Raw genomic sequence first — 23,869 nt, 5'->3', positions numbered from 1 at the left:
GTCATAAAGCCTGTATACACAGGCCTATGTGTGTATTTCATTTCATGATCAAATAGATATAGCTATACAGTTTTGTCCTCAAGTATATACACAAAGCATAATAATTATCATTTGAACGGAAATGAAACACTTTCACTCATTCTAAGGAAAGTCTTTATTGGTCAATGTACAGAAAGTGCTGCAGTGACCATCAAAGAAGTTAAACAAAAACCCTTTACAAAACAAAAGGAGAGAAACATATACAAAAGAATAGTCTTACATGATTTTACAGGGTTGATCTTTTTAAAATTTTATTTTTTTGTACCTGTTCTATAACACACATGGTAAAAAGGACAAGCGAAATATAGGAATGAAAGGTCTGGAGGTGGACGGAGGGGGACGGGATGTCTCACAAGGCTGACATCACAAGCACGTTTTGGCTGATGGGATGAGAAATCCTAACCACTGCAACAGACATTACATGAAACTCAATGCACATATTCATAAACGCACATGTTCAGGGGAAACATAAGTGTCATCTATTAAACTCTCCTCTACAGGAAATCAAACACCTCTGTGACACTGATAAATGCTTTTACTCTGTCAGTTTTCACAAAGACTGCTTTTGTTTGTACTTTTCTTACATCCCTATTTTTTTTTTCTTTTCCTGAAGATTTAATTGAACTGTACACTTTGGGGAGGTTAGTAAAGACCTTCACAATATACCAAAATAGCCCCAGGCTAAAATCATTGAACAATTTTCTTCTATTTTCTTTCCTTTAATAGTTTAAAAGTGCCTTTGTCTACAGAGGCTCAGACAAATCTATTTGAGCTGGAGTGAGGGAGAAACCATCCGCAGGTGAGGTGAGGAGGACACCATGAACGATAAAAGAGATCAACACAGACAGAGAGAGGAGGAGGAGGAGGAACCTTCCTCTTCAGCAAGCAAGTGTGGACACAAACAGGCTGTGTGAGGGATGCAGGAGGACGTGAGGAGTCTGAGTCACCATTCAACTACTCTACTGTTCCCTATGTACAGAAGACAGGCATATAAAAATGTACAGACACGCTTCCTCCTATCTTACCACCGAGAAAAAGGGAAAATAAAGTTTGATTTCATTACTATGGAAGTTTGTTTCCACCAAACAAACTTTGGTGGAATGTTTGTTTGGTGGAGGGAAGGTAACTGCAAATTTTTCTCTCACAATTCTGACTTTTTTCCTCACAATTGCGAGGTTATATCTCCTTATAACTTTTTTTTCTCGCAACTCAAGATAAAAAAAGATATAAACACAATTGCAAATTCTAAAGTCTGAAAAAAAAACTTGCAATTCTGACTTTTTTTCCCAATTGCGACTTAATTTCTCAAAATTGCAAGTTTATATCCCACAATTCTGACCTTTTTTATCAGAATTGTGAGATATAAACTTGCAATTGCAAATTTATATCCCACAATTCTTTTTTTTTCCTCGCAATTGAAGATGTATAAAAGATATAAACTCACAATTGCAAATTCTAAAGTCCAAATTGCAAAATATAAACTTGCAATTCTGAGAAATAAAGTAAAAATTGCGAGATATGAACATGCAATTCTGACTTTTTTTTTGCAGTTGCGACTTTCTCAAAATTGTGAGATATAAACTTGCAATTCTGAATTTTTTTTCGCAATTGCAACTTAATTTCTTAAAATTGCGAATTTATATCCGCCAATTATTTTTTTCTCGCAGTTGAAGATGTAAAAAAGACAAACTCACAATTGCAAATTCTAAAGTCCAAATTGCAAAATATAAACTTGAAATTCTGTGAAATAAAGTAAAAATAGCAAGATATGAACATGCAATTCTTTTTTTTTTTCAATTGCGACTTTATTTCTCAAAATTGTGAGATATAAACTTGCAATTGTGAGTTATAAAATCCAAATTGCAAAATTTAAGCTCGCAATTCTTTCTTTTTCTTGCAATTGTGAGTTTATAACCCACAATTCAATTGAAGATTTGAAAAAAAATTAAACTCACAATTACAAATTCTAAAGTCCAAATTGCAAAATACAAACTTGCAATTCTAAGAAATAAAGTAAAAATTGCGAGATATAAACTCACAATTGTGACTTTTTTGCAATTGCGACTTTATTTCTCAAAATTGCAAGTTTATATCCCGCAATTCAGACCTTTTTCTCAGAATTGTGAGATATGAACTCGCAATTGTAAGTTATAACATCTGAATTGTGAAAATGTTCGCAATTTGGTGAAATGAAATCGCAATTCTTACTTTTTTATAAAAGTTATAATTATAAAGTAATTATAATTATAAAGTCATAATTATAACTTTTTTTCTGGCAACTCGATATAAAAAAGATATAAACTCACAATTGCAAATTCTAAAGTCAGAATTGCAAAATATAAACAATTCGGACTTTTCCACAATTGCGACTTTATATTTGCGAGTTTACATCCCGTAATTCTGACTTTTTTTCTCTCCAAATTGTAAGATATAAACTTGCAATTGTAAATTATAAAATCCAAATTGTGAAATATACTTGTGAAACTCGCAATTTGGTGAAATAAAGTCGCAATTCTTACTTTTTCTTGCACTGCAAGCTTATATTCCACAATTCTGACTTTTTTTCTCAATTGCGAGTTTTTAACAAAATTGCAAGTTTATATCCGCAGTTCTGATTTTTTCTTAGAATTGTTAGATAAACTCACAATAGCAAGTTATAAAGTCCGAACTGTGAAATATAAACTTGCAATTCTGAGAAATAAAGAAAGAATTGTGAGATATGAACTCGCAATTGTAAGTTATAAAATCCGAACTGTGAAACAATTTTCGCAATTTGGTGAAATGAAATCGCAATTCTTACTTTTTTATAAAAGTTATAATTATAAAGTAATTATAATTATAAAGTCATAATTATAACTTTTTTTCTGGCAACTCGATATAAAAAAGATATAAACTCACAATTGCAAATTCTAAAGTCAGAATTGCAAAATATAAACGTGAAATTCGGACTTTTCCACAATTGCGACTTTATTTCTCAAAATTGCAAGTTTACATCCCGTAATTCTGACTTTTTTTCTCTCCAAATTGTAAGATATAAACTTGCAATTGTAAATTATAAAATCCAAATTGTGAAATATACTTGTGAAACTCGCAATTTGGTGAAATAAAGTCGCAATTCTTACTTTTTCTTGCACTGCAAGCTTATATTCCACAATTCTGACTTTTTTTCTCAATTGCGAGTTTTTAACAAAATTGCAAGTTTATATCCGCAGTTCTGATTTTTTCTTAGAATTGTTAGATAAACTCACAATAGCAAGTTATAAAGTCCGAACTGTGAAATATAAACTTGCAATTCTGAGAAATAAAGAAAGAATTGTGAGATATGAACTCGCAATTGTAAGTTATAAAATCCGAACTGTGAAACAATTTTCGCAATTTGGTGAAATGAAATCGCAATTCTTACTTTTTTATAAAAGTTATAATTATAAAGTAATTATAATTATAAAGTCATAATTATAACTTTTTTTCTGGCAACTCGATATAAAAAAGATATAAACTCACAATTGCAAATTCTAAAGTCAGAATTGCAAAATATAAACGTGAAATTCGGACTTTTCCACAATTGCGACTTTATTTCTCAAAATTGCAAGTTTACATCCCGTAATTCTGACTTTTTTTCTCTCCAAATTGTAAGATATAAACTTGCAATTGTAAATTATAAAATCCAAATTGTGAAATATACTTGTGAAACTCGCAATTTGGTGAAATAAAGTCGCAATTCTTACTTTTTCTTGCATTGCAAGCTTATATTCCACAATTCTGACTTTTTTTCTCAATTGCGAGTTTATTTAACAAAAAAGTTTATATCCGCAGTTCAGATTTTTTCTTAGAATTGTTAGATAAACTCACAATAGCAAGTTATAAAGTCTGAACTGTGAAATATAAACTCGCAATTCAGAGAAATAAAGAAAGAATTGTGAGATATAAACTTGCAATTCTGAATTTTTTTTTTTTTTATCAACTGTGAGTTTATACCCCACAATCTTGATTTGCAATATGTAAACTTGCAATTACGAGAAAAAAATGTGAGATAAAAAGTCGCAATTATATATTTTTTTAGATTTTTTATTCTGTAGCGGAAACAAGCTTCCATAAATTATTATATACCTTTTGTTTAAAGAGAACATCTCAATCAAAATCTCTCTGAGGATCTACAATAAACCTATTTTCTAAATTTCAAATGAAGAAAATATCATTATTATATAGTTTCATTGAAAAAACAACTTTTGGGTATTTACTATTGCACATCAATGCAATATTAAACGTTACTCTGAAGACAACAAATGGTGAAGGCATAGCCACACTGTCAAATATTACAGTTTAGTATTTCAGAAAGGGAGAAAGCATCATGATGTTAGATTATAATCTGATTAATCAACACAAAACGCACAAAAAACAGTAAACATGAAAAAAAAAAAAAAAAACATCCCAGAGATGTTGATTCACAATTTATTCCATTGTGTCAATTTATCTTTCATTTTTGCAGATCTACTGAGACACTGCAGCTTATACACTACAGAAGAACATAGAGGCTTCGCAGCGTTTGGACCGAGGGGTGCGCGTCCCAATATTGACCAGCAGATGGCGGTACAGGATGCTTTTTGTGGCTGTTGGACAGAGTCAAAATCAGGTTGAAGTTGGACAGCTTTTCAGGCAATAAATTCTGGCTTCTGTAAGTGTGAGAGGGCATTAAATGCGAGTGTTTCATGTATATACGTGTACGTGTGTGTGCACAAGTCTATGTCTGCGTGTGAATCTTGCTTGTGTGAAAGTGTATGCATGTGTGTGTGTGTGAGAGAGAGACTGTGTGTGTGTTTTAATAGGGTAACGTAGACGGGTCCCACTCCAGCTTTCCATTCACTTTTCCCTTCAGAATGTTAGTCTCCTCCTCTTCATCAGTGTCCTCGGATTCAGCACTAGAGAGATCTCCTGACAGTTCATCATCCTCTTCGTCTTCATCCTCCTCTTCCTCTGGCTCCTCCTCTCTCACCTCCTCAGCAATCTGAGTCCCGTCGATGCTCTGGAACCAACAACAGAATGACGCAAATTATATTTAGAACATCTTCATGATAAAAACGGTAAAACTCCAGAGCTGTGGTGTGTTACTGTTCACTAAAACTGGAACTATTCATTCATTTAAATGAAGCTAAAATCTTAAACCTAAAAAGTTAATTACATGAATGAAAATTGGAAAAACTAACTGAAATAAAATAAGTTTAAATACTAAAATTACAAAAGTAATTAAAAATAAATTGAAAAAGCTAAATATAAATATTAAAAAAGTAATAAAAATGACAAACACATACTGTAACAAAATTACTAAAACTTAAACTAAAATAAAAAAACTTAAAACTAAAATAAAAGCTAATTATTATAGTATATAAATAAATTTGAGCTAAAATAATAATCAAAGGTGCTCACCTACATGTAGAAAAGTGTGATTCATTCAAGAGAATTGGTTCATCATAATCTGTCCTCTCTTGTATGTCAAAATTTGAATGTTTTTTTGATTCATTCCAATGAATCAGTTCATCCTAAATGATTCTTTCCAACTTGATCTTATTAGAAACTAGAAATTTTACAAGTTGGTTGATTCATCCAAAGTATACCTCGGTTTTTACAAGTACACTAGGGTACGCACACAGGAAATTACATAAATTTTGTCATAAGCATAGTACTGTATGTGTGAAGTCTGCGCATTGAATTTTATGGTTTGACAAGATCACTCTGAGATCGTTTATTCATTGAAAACCCATCTCTGTTTCTGTGCCACACATATGGCTCTGATTACATTCAAAATATATTAGAAAGATTTTTGTATTTATCAAAAAAGAAAATTATATATATATATATATATTGCCCTCTTAAGTAACTTCAATACATTTTCATTAGTCTTTTACAGTAGCTTGACTGTATTTTCAAACTATGATTAAAGTTGCTTCCCCGACATTTCTCTTTAGCAATGAGGCACATACTGACCTCCATGGGATTAACAGTGATGTTGAGATTGGAGTCGTCCCAGTCCATCTCTGGGTCTTTTCTTCCCTCTTCGTCCTCTTTTGAGCCGTCCTGGTGGGTGGTGTGGATGCGGTAGATGCCCAAGACCACAATGACCACCAGAGCAGCGATGCACATTACAATGACCACTGTGGCAGCAGGAGGTGTGCCTGATGACACATACAGACAGACATACTGCATATGAATTCTATATTACATTGCTACAAAACATGGTTAAAACTGCATAAACTGTCTGTTGTGATTATTATTAACATAATTATTTATTGAACATTGTCATATATTTCTGTTGCCAGCCTTTGATACTGTACAACCAAGAAGCCCAAAACCCTTTCCATGTTAGAGGCATCTATTTTCCAGTCTTTTTCTGCATCAAACACCTTGAGACACCCATCCTGAGGTTCACTAGCTCCTGTCAGGCCCAGAATTCCCCCTGACCTGCTGTCGACCCCACACCTGTGCCCCATCTGCCATCTGAAAGTCTCATCTAACGCCAGCATATTTCATCAGAAGTAATTTTAATCATTCTAATATATGGTTCCAGTGTAGATACCGGGGGAATATTGCACGGCTCTCAGCCAATATATATATGTATACACACAGAGTTTGGTATGAAAACATACAGTAAAAACATTAATACTGTGAAATATTATTAACATTTATTAACATTTAGTAACACTTTATTTTAGGGTCTTTTAACTAGTTGTTTATTAGCATGCATATTAATAGAATATTGGCTGTTTATTAGTACTTATTAAGCACATATTAATGCCTTATTCTGCATGACCATATTCTACAGATTCTTCTTTCAGAAGATGCATAATAGCGCCCTCTACCATATAACAGTGAAAACATGAAAATTCTGTCAATGGCAGGGAAAGAGTTAATTTATTTAAGAAAAAATATATACACTACCAGTTAAAAGTTTGGAAACATTACTATTTTTAAAGTTTTTTTTTTTTTTTTTTTTTTTTTTTTTTGAATGAAGTCTCTTATGCTCATTAAGGCTGCATTTATTTCATAATGATTATCATCATTACTCCAGTCTTCAGTGTCACTGATATTAATATTATTTTATAACCTGTGATACTTTTTTTCAGGATTCTTTGATGAATAAATAGTAAAAAAAAATAAATATCAGCATTTATTTAAAATAAAAATATTTTGTAACAATATACAATACCTTTCAAACGTTTGGGGTCAGTAATTATTTTTCTTTCTTTTTTTGAACTTTTATTCAGCACGGATGTGTTAAATTGATAAAAAGTGATAGTAAAGATTTATATTGTTAGAAAAGATTTATATTTTGAATAAATGCTGTTCTTTTTAACCTTTTATTCATCAGTGAATCCTGAAAAAGTATCACAGGTTATAAAATAATATTAAGCAGCACAACTGTTTCCAACATTGATAGTAAATCATCATATTAGAATGATTTCTGAAGGATCATGTGACTCTGAAGACTATAGAGTAATGATGCTGAAAATTCAGATTTGCATCACAGAAATAAATTATATTTTAAAGTATATCAAAATAGAAAACCATAATTTTAAATTGCAATAATATTTCACAATATTGTTTTTTTTTTTCTGTATTTATTATGAAATAAATGCAGCCTTGATGAGCATAAGAGACTTTGTTCAAAAACATTAAAAATAGTAATGTTTCCAAACTTAGAGTGTATATAGAGAGAGGGAGAGAATCCCTCTGCTTTGCCTCTAACGGTGGTAAAATCACTGTAATTCATAACCTTGAGAGGCTTATTTCTTTAGTCACTGTATTCTACAATTATGTTTATTCATTCATAGTATTATGACTCACTGAGCCAAACAAAAATCAATACAATCCTGGATCGCTGCCGTTTAGTGCTTTTCTGTTCTAGGCAGCCGTGAGGTGAAGCTTTTTTAGCCGTGTTGACAGAGGAAGACAGTTTGGCACAGTTCACTTTAAGAACAGTGTCTCTTTCTGAGACCTTGCAGTCAGCAAGAGCAGAATTGGGAGCATGAGGTCACAGTGCCACCTGCTGTTTTTCCATGTCTCTCCTAAAGCAGCATGTCTGGCATCCTGTCATCTCCCTCTCCCTCTTTCTCTCTTCAGTCCAGAGAGCAGAATGCTCCATCTCGCTGCAGTCAGCTGCGCTCTCCGCGCCCTTGGGGAGATCACTGGTGTCCCTGGTGTGTGCGTGAGCTGGTAGAGTAAGTGTAATTTCCCAAACTCCTTCAAACCAACAATACGGTCTCAAGAGCCTGTCATCCGCTTAGACCCGTGTGCAGGGGTTTGTATGTACCGTATGTGTGTGCATTTTTAGAAGCTGAATTCTCCCATGAATAGTTTTTGTGACACATTTACTGTCCTTCTTAAAGCCACTTGTTTACAACTTAATTAGATGGTTTAACAAAGCAACAACACATTTTTAATTAATAACAAGGTAAATCAAGTTAGTATTTGCACAATAATATCACCCAGGGTAAAATGACTGCATGACTAGGCTTGGACGAACATCATTAAAGGATTAGTCCACTTTCAAATAAAATTTCCCTGATAATTTACTCACCTCCATGTCATCCAAGATGTTCATGTCTTTCTTTCTTCAGTCGAAAAGAAATTAAGGTTTTTGATGAAAACATTCCAGGATTTTTCTCCTTATAGTGGACTTCAATGGAGCCCAAACGGTTGAAGGTCAAAATTACAGTTTCAGTGCAGCTTCAAAGAGCTTTAAACGATACCAGACGAGGAATAAGAGTCTTATCTAGAGAAACGATTGGTCATTTTTAAAAAAAAATACAACTGTATATGCTTTATAAACACACATTATCGCCTTGTACGTGCTTCCACTTTTCGTATATTTCAAAAATCGTACGCTGTATGTCCTACGCCTTCCCTGTTATACTTACGGAACCGTATTCAACCGTTTGGTGCCCATTGAAGTCCAAGGAGAATAATCCTGGAATGATTTCATCAAAAACCTTCATTTCTTTCGACTGAAGAAAGAAAGATATGAACATCTTGAATGAAATGGGGTTGAGTAAATTATCAGGAAAATTTTATTTGAAAGTGAACTAATCCTTTAAGAGGAATCATGGCTGACTTTACCTGAGATGTGATCAGAGTCGGCCGTATGAACCACCAGTGGATGATGCACAGGTCTCATGTACTGGGATTGGACGGCCATGTGATTGACATGTTCCGCAGCCTCTGAGTTGTGCACTACTCCAATCTGCGGGGCGGGACAAACAGAAAATACTTTAGAGAGACAAGAGTTTGCTTAGGGAGAATGATGTGATTCCAGGAAATTAAGCTTTATGTCATGTCATAATTAAAAAAAATGCAATATGTTGGGATTGATCCTGAAGTAAAAAATTACATTAAGACCATTTTATAATGAAATTATGTTCATTAAAAGCATACTGATCCAAACAAGTCTGGGCTCAATGACAGTAAGTTTAGATTTCCTGCTGATTATCTAATGTCTCCTAAACCAGAAACATCATAAACTCAAAATGGCTACATGAAAATGGATTTCTTCACAGGAAGGAATATATATATATATATATATATATATATATATACAGAGCTCGGTTCAGTTCTCATCTAATATTGTCAGTGCAGTCAAATAAATAATATTGAACTGAATATTACATGTCCCGAACTAAGCAACTAGGCAACAGTAGCAAAGAAACCAGAAATGGAGGGAGAAATCATGCTCAGTTTAAAAAAAAAAATGATGATGAAAAGTCCCACTTATGTATTAAAGGTCTACAAATTTGCACAAATTTAGATCTATGAAATTTAGGATATTGTACAATGCCCTTAATTTTCAAAGTATTTTGTCATAGTAGCTGCTGTTGTATCAAGTGCTTCCACTGCATTTACAGGGGTTTGTCCAGCAGATGTCCCAATTTCCCCAAATTTCTTCTGTGTAATCTGGACAATCATTCAGAAAGATTGATGAGCAGTTATTTAAATGGACCTCCATTTTACTACCACCTGGCTTATTATTGCAGTATCATCAATTTCAGATTTATCCACCCCTAAAAGTTACAAAAAAAATAAAAAATGGCTGGCCAATTTACACACTAGTCCGACAGTCTTTTTTTGTCCCAGTGGACAGCTCTTAGTCAGAAATCAAGAGTTTAAAGTCTGACTCTACGAGAACAGTTTTTGGAAACTTTTAAGCACCAAGAGTCAAAAAGTGCAAAAAGCTGAAAGAAGAGCAGAAATTGAAAGAGGGGATAAAGTAAATGGATGATAAAAAGAGTAAGAAGCCATGCCCAGTATGAAGGCAGTCTCTGACCTCCAAGTTGAACTCATTGCTTGTGTAGCGTCCATTCAGTTCAGAGCAACTGAGCCGGAACCTTCTCTCAGACAGACCGCCAGGCTTCCAGTTACGGTACCTCACCTGCCTGATGGCCTGTTCATAATGCGCCATGGAGTCAACACCTGAGACCAAAGAAAGACCAGTGTCAGGAACTTGCTCTGCTCACACAAAAGAGCTCCAGAGCCCTGAGACACACTCAACATGAAGCTCCTGAAGTAGGAGGTCTCAGTCCTTCTCTAATAAATGTACCCGGCACTCTCAAACCACTTTACCAAATGTCAAGGTGATTTGAATTTGCTTGCAAAAAGCCAAATGCACAGTATGATTGATAGAGACAGAGATCTGTTCGAGAGTCTGAGCAGGATCTGGGTTAAAGGATTTTGAGCAGTCGAGAGTGACTTTTAAAGATCAAAACTTTTTTTGAAAAGCATAGAAGCGTTTGAATTTGACCTACCAGATATACAAAGAGTGCAAAACCTTTCTTTTGCACTGATATCAGCTGGAAAAATGCATGCTAATTATTTTTTTCATGTGAATTGTTTTTAAAGGGGTAGAGTCTGTCATCATTTACTGATTAAATCAAACGCATATCATTTCCTTTATGTTCTGGTCACTCTTTTGCATTGCATTATATCAAAATGATACCAAAGAATGATTTAATATATACACCAACATTCAAAAGTTTGGGATCAATACAACTTCTTTTTAAAAGAAATGAATACTTTTATTCAACAATGATACTTTAAATTGATCAAAAGTGACAGTAAATAAATATATAATGTCACAAAAGATTTATATTTCAAACAAATGCTGTTCTTTTTTATTGTCTATTCATCAAATATGTGAATAATTGTATCACGGTTTCAACAGAAATCTGAAGCAGCACAACTGTTTTTCAACAATGATAATAATAATAAAAAATGTGTCTTTAGCATCAAATCATCATATTAGAATGATTTCTGGAGGATCATGTGACACTAAAGACCGGAGTAATGATGCTGAAAAGCCAGCTTTGATCACAGGAATAAATTACATTTTAAAATGTATTAAAATAGAAAACAGTTATTTAATTTGTAGCGATAAGAGATAAAAACATTTAAACTTTTGAAAAGTAATATATTCCAAATCTTTTGAAGCCATACAATAGCTTTATGCAATGTAAAAACAAACCAAAATTTAAGTTGTTATTCCCTTAAATTTCAGTTATTAAATACTATTGTATTTAAATACTATTGGATACTATTGTTTGGCTTCGGAACTTGACTTTGAATATAACAGACAAGTCAAATAGAGCTATTTTATGCTTTCATGGTGTTTTGTTTTTGTCATTTTGGAGCATGATCCCCATTCATTGTCATTATATGCAAAAGTGTGGCCAGCATGTGCTTCAGCATATCTCATTTTTTGTACCACAGAGTAAAGAAACAGGTTTGGATGACATGAGGGTGAGTAAATAATAGGGGTGTAATGGTACATGTATTTGTCCCGGTATGGATGTCACAGTTCGGTTCATGCAGTTAGACGACGAATACAGTCAGTCACAAGCGATCCACACTCCAATCCAGAAGGGGGCGCGCATGGTAATGCAACGCTGTTTGCTAATGACAACAGGAAAAAGAGCAGAAGAACAACAGCACATACACGAATGACTTGAGCGCTTGAAAACAAAGTCCACTAGATAGTGTGCACGTGCATGTGTCTTTCTGCGCTCATGGACAAAGGAGAATACTTTGAAAGGCTCACGCACTTAACTGCGAGTGAAACAGAGCGGAACGTGGAAAGTAAAGCATAGGAGGGTTGGGCTTAAACTTTAAAGATACCATCGAATGTTTTTTTACAAGATGTAATATAAGTCTAAGGTGTCCCTGAATGTGTCTGTGAAGTTTCAGCTCAAAATACCCCAAAGATTTTTTTTATTAATTTTTTTAACTGCCTATTTTGGGGCATAATTAGAAATGCGCCAATTCAGGTTGCGGCCCCTTTAAATGGTTCACACAGCTAATATAACCCTCAAAATGGATCTTTACAAAGTGTTCATCATACATGCTGCATGCATGCGTCGAATTATGTGAGTATTGTATTTATTTGGATGTTTACATTTGATTCTGAATGAATTTGAGGCTGTGATCCATGGCTAACGGCTAATGCTACACTGTTGGAGAGATTTATAAAGAATGAAGTTGTGTTTATGAATTATACAGACTGCAAGTGTTTAAAAATGAAAATAGCGACGACTCTTGTCTCCTGTGAATACAGTAATAAACGATGGTAACTTTAACAACATTTAACAGTACATTAGCAACATGCTAACGAAACATTTACAATTATCACTAAAAAAAATCATGTTATCATGGATCATGTCAGTTATTATTGCTCCATCTGCCATTTTTCGCTATTGTTCTTGCTTGCTTACCTAGCCTGATGATTCAGCTGTGCACAGATCCAGACGTTAATACTGGCTGCCCTTGTCTAATGCCTTTCATAATGTTGGGAACATGGGCTGGCATATGCAAATATTGGGGGCGTACATATTAATGATCCCGACTGTTACGTAACAGTTGGTGTTATGTTGAGATTCGCCTGTTCTTCGGAGGTCTTTTAAACAAATGAGATTTATATAAGAAGGAGGAAACAATGGAGTTTGAGACTCAATGTATGTCATTTCCATGTACTGAACTCTTGTTATTCAACTGTGCCGAGGTAAATTCAATTTTTGAATCTAGGGTACCTTTAAATGTTTAAATATAATTTAAGTGGAGCAAATTGTAACACTCCTAATGCACAAGTTTTATTTTTCATTATTTTATTTATTTTGTACTTTTATAACACAAGATGCTTTTCAGTTTTGTATCTGTTACCAAATACCTTTTAGTTTGTTTTTATCAGCCCTGCAAAAAATATGATCTATTCTGTTTACTGCTTAGTGCTTACTACACTATAGGAGACTGTACTGTGCTAACTAGGGGACTAAATGCTTCTAGGTGGAACAAACTGTGATTTGCACTACTGTCTGTTCAAAAGAAATAAAAAGAAATCTAGCGTTGTGGATTTGTTCTTTTGTTTGGTCCGGTAACACTTTAGTTTAGGGTCCAATTCTCACTATGAACTAGTTGCTTAATAGCATGCATATTACTAGAATATTGGCTGTGTATTAGTACTTATAAAGCACATATTAATGCCTTATTCTACATCCCTCAATCCTACCCAACACCTAAACTTAACAACTACCTTATTAACTAATAATAAGTAGTAATAATGAGTTTAGTGAGGCAATAGTCATAGTTAATAGTGAGAATTTGACCCAAAACTAAAGTGTGACCATTTTTCCTTTTGTACTGAAATCATACCGAACCGTGACCCCAAAATTGAGGTACACATGCTGAACCGTGACTTCTGTATACCGTTACACCTCTAGTAAATAATGACAGATTTCTCCTTTTTGGGCTATTTCCTTTACGTTTATTGCTTATCCACAACCTGAGGCTTTACATTGTTCCAGTTGTTTCATTTTAGCATGAGCTCTCCATGTTAGAACGTATTTAAATCTAGATCTGTATGCATGTATCTGTAGATGTCCTGTAGTACAATAAGTTACAGGCACATATACACTGATCTAGATTTAACAACTCATGCTAAATGAAGCAATGCAATAAATAAGCAATAAATGAAGTCACTGAAATGTGATTATGAGAAACACTCTGGCAGCAGATGACTGTATAGTAGATCCGAGACATGTGGTGGACCATACCATAGATGGAGATGCCAGAGGTAGAGTTGGTGGCATCCAGATGTTTGCCCAAGAGAGAGCTGTGGTGGATCTCCAGACTCTCCCACTCCGGGTCCAGCTCCTCTCCGATCACCAGCACATCACAATAATCCAGGTTATGCATCAACTCCAGGACGCCAGGCCTCCGGACTGCACAAACACACACACTGTTACACTGGCAGAGATATGCAGCGGCAAATATATGACCTTGCGCTGTATCCACAAACAACCATTGATTGTGTATGAATTTAATTTCAATGATTTATTGTTTCACTTCCCCTGGCTCTGCACTCGATAAAAGAAGCCAGATACTTTTGTTGAACTTTAAATGAAAAAAGACACTAATAAAAAACAATTGACTTAAGGTCAGTGTAACAACCAGAAGGAGGCATTTATAATCTTGATAATAATAGACTAAACCATTATCCGTGGGAAGAAAATTCAGTAAATATACTAAAACGTTTATACGGTTACATTACAGGCAAAATGTGCAACTGTGGCACCCGTGAAATGGATGAATGCCAAGGAGTGAGATTATGTTAATATATGAGCTGTGAAAGTGAGTCATCTATCACCTATGCTGAGGGTGGCGTCGGTCTTGGTGACGGTACTAATGATGTGTATGTCCTTGAAAAGGGCCACTCCGACAGGAGCTCGGAGCTGAGCTACGGGCCAAACCAGCCACTTCACTCCGGCAATGGTGATCCGAGGTTCGCTGGGCGGCATCACCATCACCATCGCCTTGATGTCTGGAATGGAGATGCACGTATCTTCACCGAAACACCTACAAGTTGCAAAACGGAGAGAAGGGAATAAGAGAATAAGAGAATAAGTGTTTTTAAATTAGCCTATAGTCTCGTCTATGCCTTTTGTACATTGCTTTTCAGCAGATTTTACACAACACAATGAGACCACAACTATGTTTGGATACACCTATTTGTCATGGTCTTTTGTATTATTAGAAACATTCATTCAGGTGTGTCCAAACTTTAGACTTATAGTGTATGCATGAAAGACGACTTCTTTATATTCTTTATAAAAGGCAGAACATACAAAATCCGGTAGTAAAAACTTTAACCTTTTTAATGGACTCTTTTTTAACAACTAAATATGCAATTCATACCATTACAAACCAACAATTTCAGTAACACATGACAAATTTAAATAAAGGGTAACACTTTAGTTTAGGGTCCAATTCTCACTATTAACTAGTTGCTTATTAGCATGCATAGCATGCATTACTAGGGTACTGGCTGTTTATTAGTGCTTATAAAGCACATATTAATGCTTTATTCTGCATGACCAAGTCATTTCACTCGGCGGCCATCTTTGAAACGCCTCTCGGGCATGCAACTGCAGCTCCTATCTGAAATCTCACAACAACTGTCTCATAAATTTGGTTTCTAAATGCTTGAATTATGACAAAAAAAAAATCTCTTTTTTAGGCTGGATCAAGCTAATGCACATGCACAGTCCTAAGTGCACGTCTGACTGTTTCTAAAGGAACCGGAGCTTTTAATGTCCACTGCAGTGATGCAATGACTTTACCAATCAGCGATTGGCTCTTGTTTAGAAGGCGGGGCTTATTCCGTCATTTTGTGCGTTGCACTTTCTCCCATTCAAAACGATACGAGTGATGCATCTTTTGTCATTCTATAGTCTTTGCCTAAACTTAAAAACGACTTTACTAACTATTAATTAGGAGTTTATTGAGGCAAAAGTTGTAGTTTGTAGTTCATTAATATTAAGAATTAGACCATAATCTAAAGTGAACAAAATAAAATAAAATTAAAGAAATGTATACAGGTCTTTCCAAGTAATCAATGGACAATTATGTTAAAATGAAAATTAAATATGCACGGGTCATTTCGTTCCCCTTTATGAAGATGTGCCCAGAGTATAACGTAGTATATATATATATATATATATATATATATATATATATTAAAAATATATTTTATAAATTTATATTTTATTATATATATATATATATATATATATATATATATATATATATTTATTTTATTTTTTTCTGAACCTATGACTAACAAATATTTAAATGGAATTGATGAGGCTCACATGCAAGATTATTGAGAAATACATGAAATATCAAGAAATTAAATTTTATAGCATTTAAACACACTTTATTTAACATTGGAATTGCTTAACAGTCTTGCTTCCTAAAATAAATTCTTTATCTCACTTTGAGTAAGAGCCCATTAAGATGCACTGGCGCTCACAAACTCTTTTCCAGGTGAGTGTTTGGACAGTTGACGACTGCAGTGTTTGACTGTTGTTTTAGACTGTCACCATCAGCTTCAGCACACTCGCACCTCACAGGTGAAATCTACCAATTAACGATGCCGCAATATAGTTAGTTTTAAAGCAGCGAGTCGACAAAAATATTTGCGAGAACACGAGCAGTGTGCTCAGCTTGGTGCCACTTCCTCCTGATGCCAGCTGAAGAAGTTGGTATGGCAGTCAGAAGCAGTGCTGATTAAGACCGAGGCGCTGAAGCGTGGACTGAAACAGACTCACACACAGACCTGCTGGGGAAATTGGAGTTTCTCCAGCTTCATTACAGCTAGAATGCGAGGAGAAAGGGGGAAATAAAGTGTCTTAGGATTAACAGGCCTCCCTTTCTCACGATGCACCCCGTAATTACTCTTTTTCAAGGGTGAGCCCTAAAGAGCACTCGTTGGTTTACTAATTCATTTATATACTCACCCACTAATTAAGAACTATTTGTTTGTTTGAGACAACAACCCGCTTTCTGCCACCGTCGCGGGTGGAGTGATGCTTAGCCGTGCTCGAGCGATGGTGCGCTATCTCTCGGAGGTAATTCCTCTGTACGGCTCGCCTAAATGCTCTCCCTCAAGCGGCCACAGAGAATGGCCTTGAATGAGAAGGAAGGGGAGCGCAAAATTGTGTGGAACCAACAAAACAATTACGTCTAATGACTGCAGTAAAAATGACGCTGGAAAGTTTGTGATGTGTAAAAGTGGCTCCCTTCGGTAGGTGGCTAGACGCACTAAAGTAAAATAGTCGAGAGCATGCTCACTCATTAAACAGGCTTCGTGAAAAAGGCCAACAATCTTGCTTTATTTACAGGGCTGATTTAAGGATATTGGGAGCTGGTCTAAGCCGGACTCCGGCTATTACAAGAGCTACGGCTCACTCCACTATCGACCAGAGAAGTCTGTTCTTATTTAGGCAATCCTCTTCACCGATGCACACCAGACAAGTGGAGAAGCCTCTGTCTTCTGTTCATTCTCTCCTGCTCTCACTTTCTCCATGGTAAAGTTTCATTTGGGCACATATCAGCCGGGTGCAATTGGATCCAATAGGTTTCATTAGACTGCTGTCAGAAGACACGATCCTTCCACCCTTGACAATCAAATGAGCATCTCCGAAGGGAAAAGGACACCCACAAAAACACTGTGAATGTAACTGGAAGTGTTTCAAAAGTTTGGGGTTGGTAAGATTTTTGTAATGTTTTGGAAAGATGTCTCGTATGCTCACCAAGGCAGCATTTATTTGATCAAAAATATAGTAATAATATTAACATTTAAATAACTTTTCTAACTTTTAATATACAGTATATTAACATTTCATTTATTCCTGCAACTGCAGAGCTGAATTTTCAACACCCATTACTCTAGTCTTTAGTGTCACATGATCCTTTAGAAATCATTCAAATATTCTGATTTGCCACTCATGAAACATTTATTATTATTATCAATGTTGAAATATTTTTTTGCGTGGAAACGGTGCTACATTTATTTTCAGGACTCTCTGGTAAATCGAATGTTCAAACGAACAGAACTTATTTGAATACATTTTGAATATATTGGCTAAATACTAAAGCTATTGCAAAAATAAGCAGCTTTTGCATCAGTTCATTTAAATGGACCGTCTGAACATACTGACTCAATAAAATGATCCCAAAGTTTATTATGAGACAGAATGAAGTCTAATTATCAGTTTAGTTCACTCTTCTGTAAGCTGCATCTAAAATACAAAAATGTAGTTAAAAAAAGAATATATTTTTCATTGAAAAGCTACACAGCTCAACAACTAAGCTATTGTCACGCTAGTAAATCACAGTTATTTATTAGAGCAGGGTGAACTGTACAAAATAAATCAATCCTTTCTTTCTTGGAGTGATACTGTTGGACATCAAAGGCAGTCTGGGTAATGATCAATAAACAAGAACCATCAAACCATCATTTTCCCCAATTATTGACATGAAGTGCTCGACAGTAAAGCCTCTGAGAATGTGAATGAGGATGGGGGTGATAAGTTGAGAGAGATACAGTGAGAGTGAGAGAAAAGAGATAAAAGAGAAAAAAAGAATGTGAGAACACAGTTAAAATTCGGGGTGGGCAGTGGTGTAACTTTGTTTTATAAAGTAGGTGGGAGAGGAGTGTGTGTGTGTGTGTGTGCTGGTTATATCAGAAATGTGCAATAATAAATGCATAAAATATAACATTACAATGTCCAGAAATCAATTTCAGTAGTACATTGAGTTTAATTTATTGATATAGATCTCATGTTTAATGTAATAGTTTGACCTTATATCTATCTAATATGGAGTTCCTCAGGGTTCAATGTTGGGCCCAATTCTATTTAGCAATATATGTTTCCACTTGGGCAGATTATCAGGAAATATGGTCTTGGGTATCATTGCTATGCAGATGATACTCAGATTTACATCACCACTAGCCCTGATGTCCACTGCAAGTTAATTACTTTGAGTAGGTGTCTAGAAGAGATGCTGAATAACTTTCTGAAGCGGAACAGCTTCAAAACTGATTTGATGCTGATTGGTACAGTGGCGGCTACTCGGTCTTGTCTCTGGTTTTGTTGATTGCCGCATGGTACTTAATACTTCACAAGTGTGAAGGTGTGATCCACAGTAAACATTTGATGCACATATAAAACATATTTCTAAAATCACTTTTATCCATCTTAGGAACATTGCACGACTTTTCTCACTTGTTTTGACGCAGAACGGCTTGTATACGTCTTCATTACGACTAGGTTAGATTATTGTAATGCCTTGTTCTCTGGCTTTCCAGCTAAATCTCTAGCAGGCTACAGTATATTCATTATTCTACTGCTCGTGTGCTTACTTGTTCTTCTCCTCTGGAACACATTACACTTGTTCTTGCACAGTCCTTACACTCCATCATGCTCTCTCCGTTCTGCCAAGTCTCTTTTACTTCATCAGCCTTCATGTAAACTTCAGACCATGGGAGAAAGAGCTTTTTCATTCAAAGCCCCCAAGCTATGAATGTGCTTCCTTACACCATCAGAAATGCATCAACTTTGGGACACGTTGATTAAGACGCATTTATTTAAGGTTGTTTTTAATTAACTGTTGTACTGTTCTTATTGTTGTTTTTGTTTTATTTTATGTTAGTGCTTTGGGTTTAAGAAGAGCGCATTACAAATAAAATGCATTATTATTATTAATTGTGTGTGTGTGTGTGTACTGTTCCTTTAAGCCATGTTTTGCAGTGTTGTGCAGAGCTGTGTTGTCACTCTCTGACCTGTGCTGTGTCATGCTGTTTGATGGCATCTTTAATAGTGTTGTTCTGTACTGCAGAGGATGGCTCTCTGACACAACTATTCTCTTTTATCATGGCCTTTCATGTGCTCATCGACTCGTCTCACTGCAGTCATCACCACCAGCAGGCCTGTCTATTATCCACAGACACGCGACCACTGCCACAACACTACATGAACACTCCCTGCTGAAAATAACAGCTTCGGCACAAGTTGCTATGCTATCATCTCTGTAGCTAAAACAGTACATGGCACTTGCAACACCAAGGTCATGGGTTCAATTCCTATGGAATGCATGAACTGATAAAATGCATGCCTTTAATGTAATATAAGCTGCTTTGGATAAAATCTTCTGCCAAATGCATAAATGTAAATGAGCTGGTTTAAGATGGTCTAGATGATGGTGTTCGGCTGGTTTAGGCAGTTGCAAGTGCCCAAAACCTCTCTGAAACTGAAACTTGTAAACCAGACCAATTCGACTAGACTGGAAGACCAGCTAAGACCAGCAAAACAAACAGTGGTGATCAGAATTATTGGCACCCTTGGTAAATATGATCAAAGATGACTGTAAAAATAAATCTGAATTGTTTATCCTTTTGATCTTTAATTCTTTAAATTAGCAAAATTCTAACCTTTCATTGAAGAAAAAGAATTGAAAGTGGGGGGAAGTCACATTATGAAATAAATGTTTATCTACAAAACACGTTGGCCACAATTATTGGCACCCTTTTATTCAATAATTTTTGCAACCTCATTTGCCAAGAAAACAGCTCTCACTCTTCTTCTATAATGCCTGATGAGTTTGGAGAACACCTGACAAGAGATCAGAGACCATTCCTTCATACAGAATCTCTCCAGATCCTTCAGATTCCAGCTCCATGTTGGTGCTTCTTCTCTTCAGTTCACTCCACTCATTTTCTTTAGGGTTCAGGTCAGGGGACTGGGAAGACCATGGCAGAAGCTTCATTTTGTGCTCAGTGACACATTTTTGTGTTGGTTTTGATGTTTGTTTTGGATCATTGTCCTGATGGAAGATCCAACCACAGCCCATTGTTGGATTTCTAGCAGAAGCGGTCAGGTTTTAATTTTTTATTTTTTGGTATTTGATAGAATCCATGATACCATGTATCTGAACAAGATGTCCAGGACCTCCAGCAGAAAAACAGGCCCACAACATTAAAGATCCAGCAGTATATTCAACCGTGGGTACTTTTTATCCATGTGTGCACCAAACCCATCTGGTGGGTTTGCTGCCAAAAAGCTCTTTTTTTATTTCATCTGACCATAGATTTATTTCATAATGTGATTTCTCCCCCACTTTAAATTTTTTTCCTTCAATGAAAGGTTAGATTTTTGCTAATTTTATTAATTAAAGATCAAAAGGATAAACAATGCAGATTTATTTTTATAGTCATCTTTGATCATATTTACCAAGGGTGCCAATAATTATGACCACCATAATTGTATATATGATAAAAGTTAAACTGATAATTATGATTATTAACCACAATCGTTCTCAGTTGAGAAATTTCTATCTAATATTCTATTTCTTTCACATAAGCACAAATCAAGAATCCTTCATATGCAAGGTTTATTTTACATTATTCCTGATTTATTATATTTATCATATACATAAACACACGCTTCTCTCAAAAGCTAGATGAGTGCAGTGTAATGTGGCAAATTAAGCAAAAATTTAATTAAACAGACATTCTACTGACTATTAAGTAACTTTGCAACTACATGTCAACTTATTCTACTAACCATAACCTAACAGTCTACTAATACTCTAATGAGAGTTTGCTGACATGTGGTGCAACATTACTTATAGTCAACAGAATGAAACCATCAAAATAAAGTGTGACTTAATAACATATAATTTACTATATTATGATAAAATAATAAACAATACACTGTATTATAATATAATGTAATTATTCATGATCGACAATTAAATATGACCGAGTTTGCTACTCCCACAGTTTGATATGGGAGAATACTATACCGGAAGCTTATGCAGCACTGAGATTTTAGTGGAAATAAGTAGGCAGTAAAATAAGTTGGAAGTAATACTTGTAATACTTCCTAATTATGTTAATGTTTTTGTAATACTTCCAAATTATGTTAATGTTTTGGAAAAGATGTTGTATTGGGATTGCATAAGTGCATTTATACAGCAACCACAATTGCAAACAATAAAGTCGAGATTCTTGTTTGGATTTATTACAATTTGTCACTGAGAAGGTTTGCTTGCTGATATTGACGCATGTAAGAACACAGGCCGGCTGTATGAGCAGAATATCGCAACATGCATGTGTTTTGTGTTTTCAGATCTTTAGAGTGTATCCGTTAAAGAGAAAAGTTCTGATTGGGGGATTTGAACTCTTGACATCTGGCAACCCAAAGCATGAAAGCTTGTGGAGGCTTGTTACAAATGCAAGACATTGGAAATGTCAGTTTTTTAAAAAAAAAGGAAAAAACAACAAGAAGGAAAATATTGCAGACATGTATGCTTAATCAATAGAAGCGAAAATAGTGATCACAATTTTGTGTCACGATTAATCCTGCAGCCCTAGCTTAAGTTTTATTTTTCAGCAGGGCAACACTTTTGACTCTTTTCTTTTCTCAAAGTTGCCTAGGTAAGTTTCTGTGGGATATGTGGGAATGAGTTAAGGGTAGATCCAGATTGAATGCAGGAATCGAGACTCATGCAGTGCAAGACAGATGTTATCGGTAACCAGCCCAACCCCGCAGACTCATCCCTTAGCTCAGCCTTCTGCTACTGTTCCTCCTCACATCTAGCCTTGTTTTTATTAACACCACTTGCTTTTGAGATGAAAGAAAATCTCTTTAAATGAACCCCTAGGATGCAAGCTACTTGCACGTATTCATTCACTGGAATATTTACTTCCATACTTAGTATTCATCCTATAATTTCATTGCAGCAAAATCAATCTAATAAAGTGAAACTGACATGTGAAGGCCAAGTATACTCCTCTGCATTTAACCCATCCAAGTTAGTGCACACACATTAAGAGTAGTGAGTAGTGAACACACACACACACACACACACACATTGCAAACTGTGGACACACATACAGACACAGAGCAGTAGGCAGCCATTTGCTGTGGCGCCCGGGGAGTGATTGGGCGTTAGGTGCCTACTCAAGGGTGTTGAGACTCAAACCCGCAACCTTCGGGTTACCAGTCTGACTCTCTAACCATTAGGCCACGAATGCCCCTTTATGAGTTGATGAACACTTCATGAGCTGGTGTTGTGACCTTTAGAGCGGTACTCACTGAACTGTGGTGGTTATGTGGAGTTTGCGCAGACCGGGAGTGGGAAACTGCCGAGAGTTGATGTAGGAAACTTTTGTCATGGCTGTGTTGATGCTCTCCAAGTCATCTGCCTCCATGACCAGCACTGACTGAGCCGGGTTGAAGTGGAACTGAGAGGGATCAAGAGAGTGTGAGAATTTTCATAATCAAGAGAGAGAAATATAACCCTTAAAGCAAAGGGGTGAACGAACAAGTCAACACATTTACATATAGATGAATAAATGATGGCTGGGTATGACTGATGTCAAAGGATTCTCAAATATATTCAGATAATATTATAGAGATGGACAAAGAATGGAATGCGTATACTTTTTCCATTGAAAGGCTTTGCATATATGTATGCGTATGTACCTTTATGCCTTTGCCCAGACTTTCAAGTGAACTGATGTCCAGACCCTCCTTGCAAGCCTGTAGGCAGGAGATCACCTTTTGAGTTGCAATCTTTCCAGGTCTGATAGTCAAGCCTGAGAGGCTTCCCCGGAAATACTGAGTGAACCGTGGAGTGGTCACCTCTCCTCCTGTAGACAAACACACTAACAATTAGGCACACACACACACACATACTCACAGTCGCTGGCAACAAAATATAGTGTAAAAAAGCAAAAGATATCTGGAAGCTAAGTGACACTCTGTGTCAAAATGTCAAAAACACTTTATCTGGCACTATCCAGACTCCAGAGGTAGGAAAACAAGCCTGTCTGGTGAAATGCCTCCATCTGCTCAGTTTTAAAAATAAGTGATTTTGTATTCTTTGCTGTTTATGGTAACCCACAATCCTGTGCATGCGATTCAGCAGTTTCTCAAAAGAACGAAATAAGCTA

The 23,869-nt window shown here is 35.6% G+C and overlaps 1 protein-coding gene across 1 annotated transcript in view; it reads right to left on the bottom strand.

Moving 5' to 3' along the window:
* Positions 1–4,088: 4,088 nt before the first annotated feature.
* Positions 4,089–23,869, bottom strand: part of clstn2a (calsyntenin 2a) — a 288,222-nt gene continuing 268,441 nt past the window's right edge. Inside the window, exons 10-17 of the mRNA XM_048162822.1 lie at positions 23,400–23,566; positions 23,010–23,158; positions 14,714–14,922; positions 14,121–14,288; positions 10,349–10,494; positions 9,148–9,271; positions 6,019–6,206; positions 4,089–5,059 (exon numbers count right to left, since the gene is read on the bottom strand). Coding sequence (XP_048018779.1) covers positions 4,856–5,059; positions 6,019–6,206; positions 9,148–9,271; positions 10,349–10,494; positions 14,121–14,288; positions 14,714–14,922; positions 23,010–23,158; positions 23,400–23,566 — 1,355 coding nt within the window. The 3' untranslated portion in view covers positions 4,089–4,855. The remainder of the gene's footprint in view (positions 5,060–6,018; positions 6,207–9,147; positions 9,272–10,348; positions 10,495–14,120; positions 14,289–14,713; positions 14,923–23,009; positions 23,159–23,399; positions 23,567–23,869) is intronic.

The sequence above is a fragment of the Megalobrama amblycephala genome, linkage group LG17 (genome assembly GCF_018812025.1).
Source record: "Megalobrama amblycephala isolate DHTTF-2021 linkage group LG17, ASM1881202v1, whole genome shotgun sequence".
Taxonomy (NCBI): Eukaryota; Metazoa; Chordata; class Actinopteri; order Cypriniformes; family Xenocyprididae; genus Megalobrama; species Megalobrama amblycephala.
The sequence above is the reverse complement of the archived record's forward strand: the minus strand, read 5'-3'. Positions and strand labels throughout refer to the sequence as shown.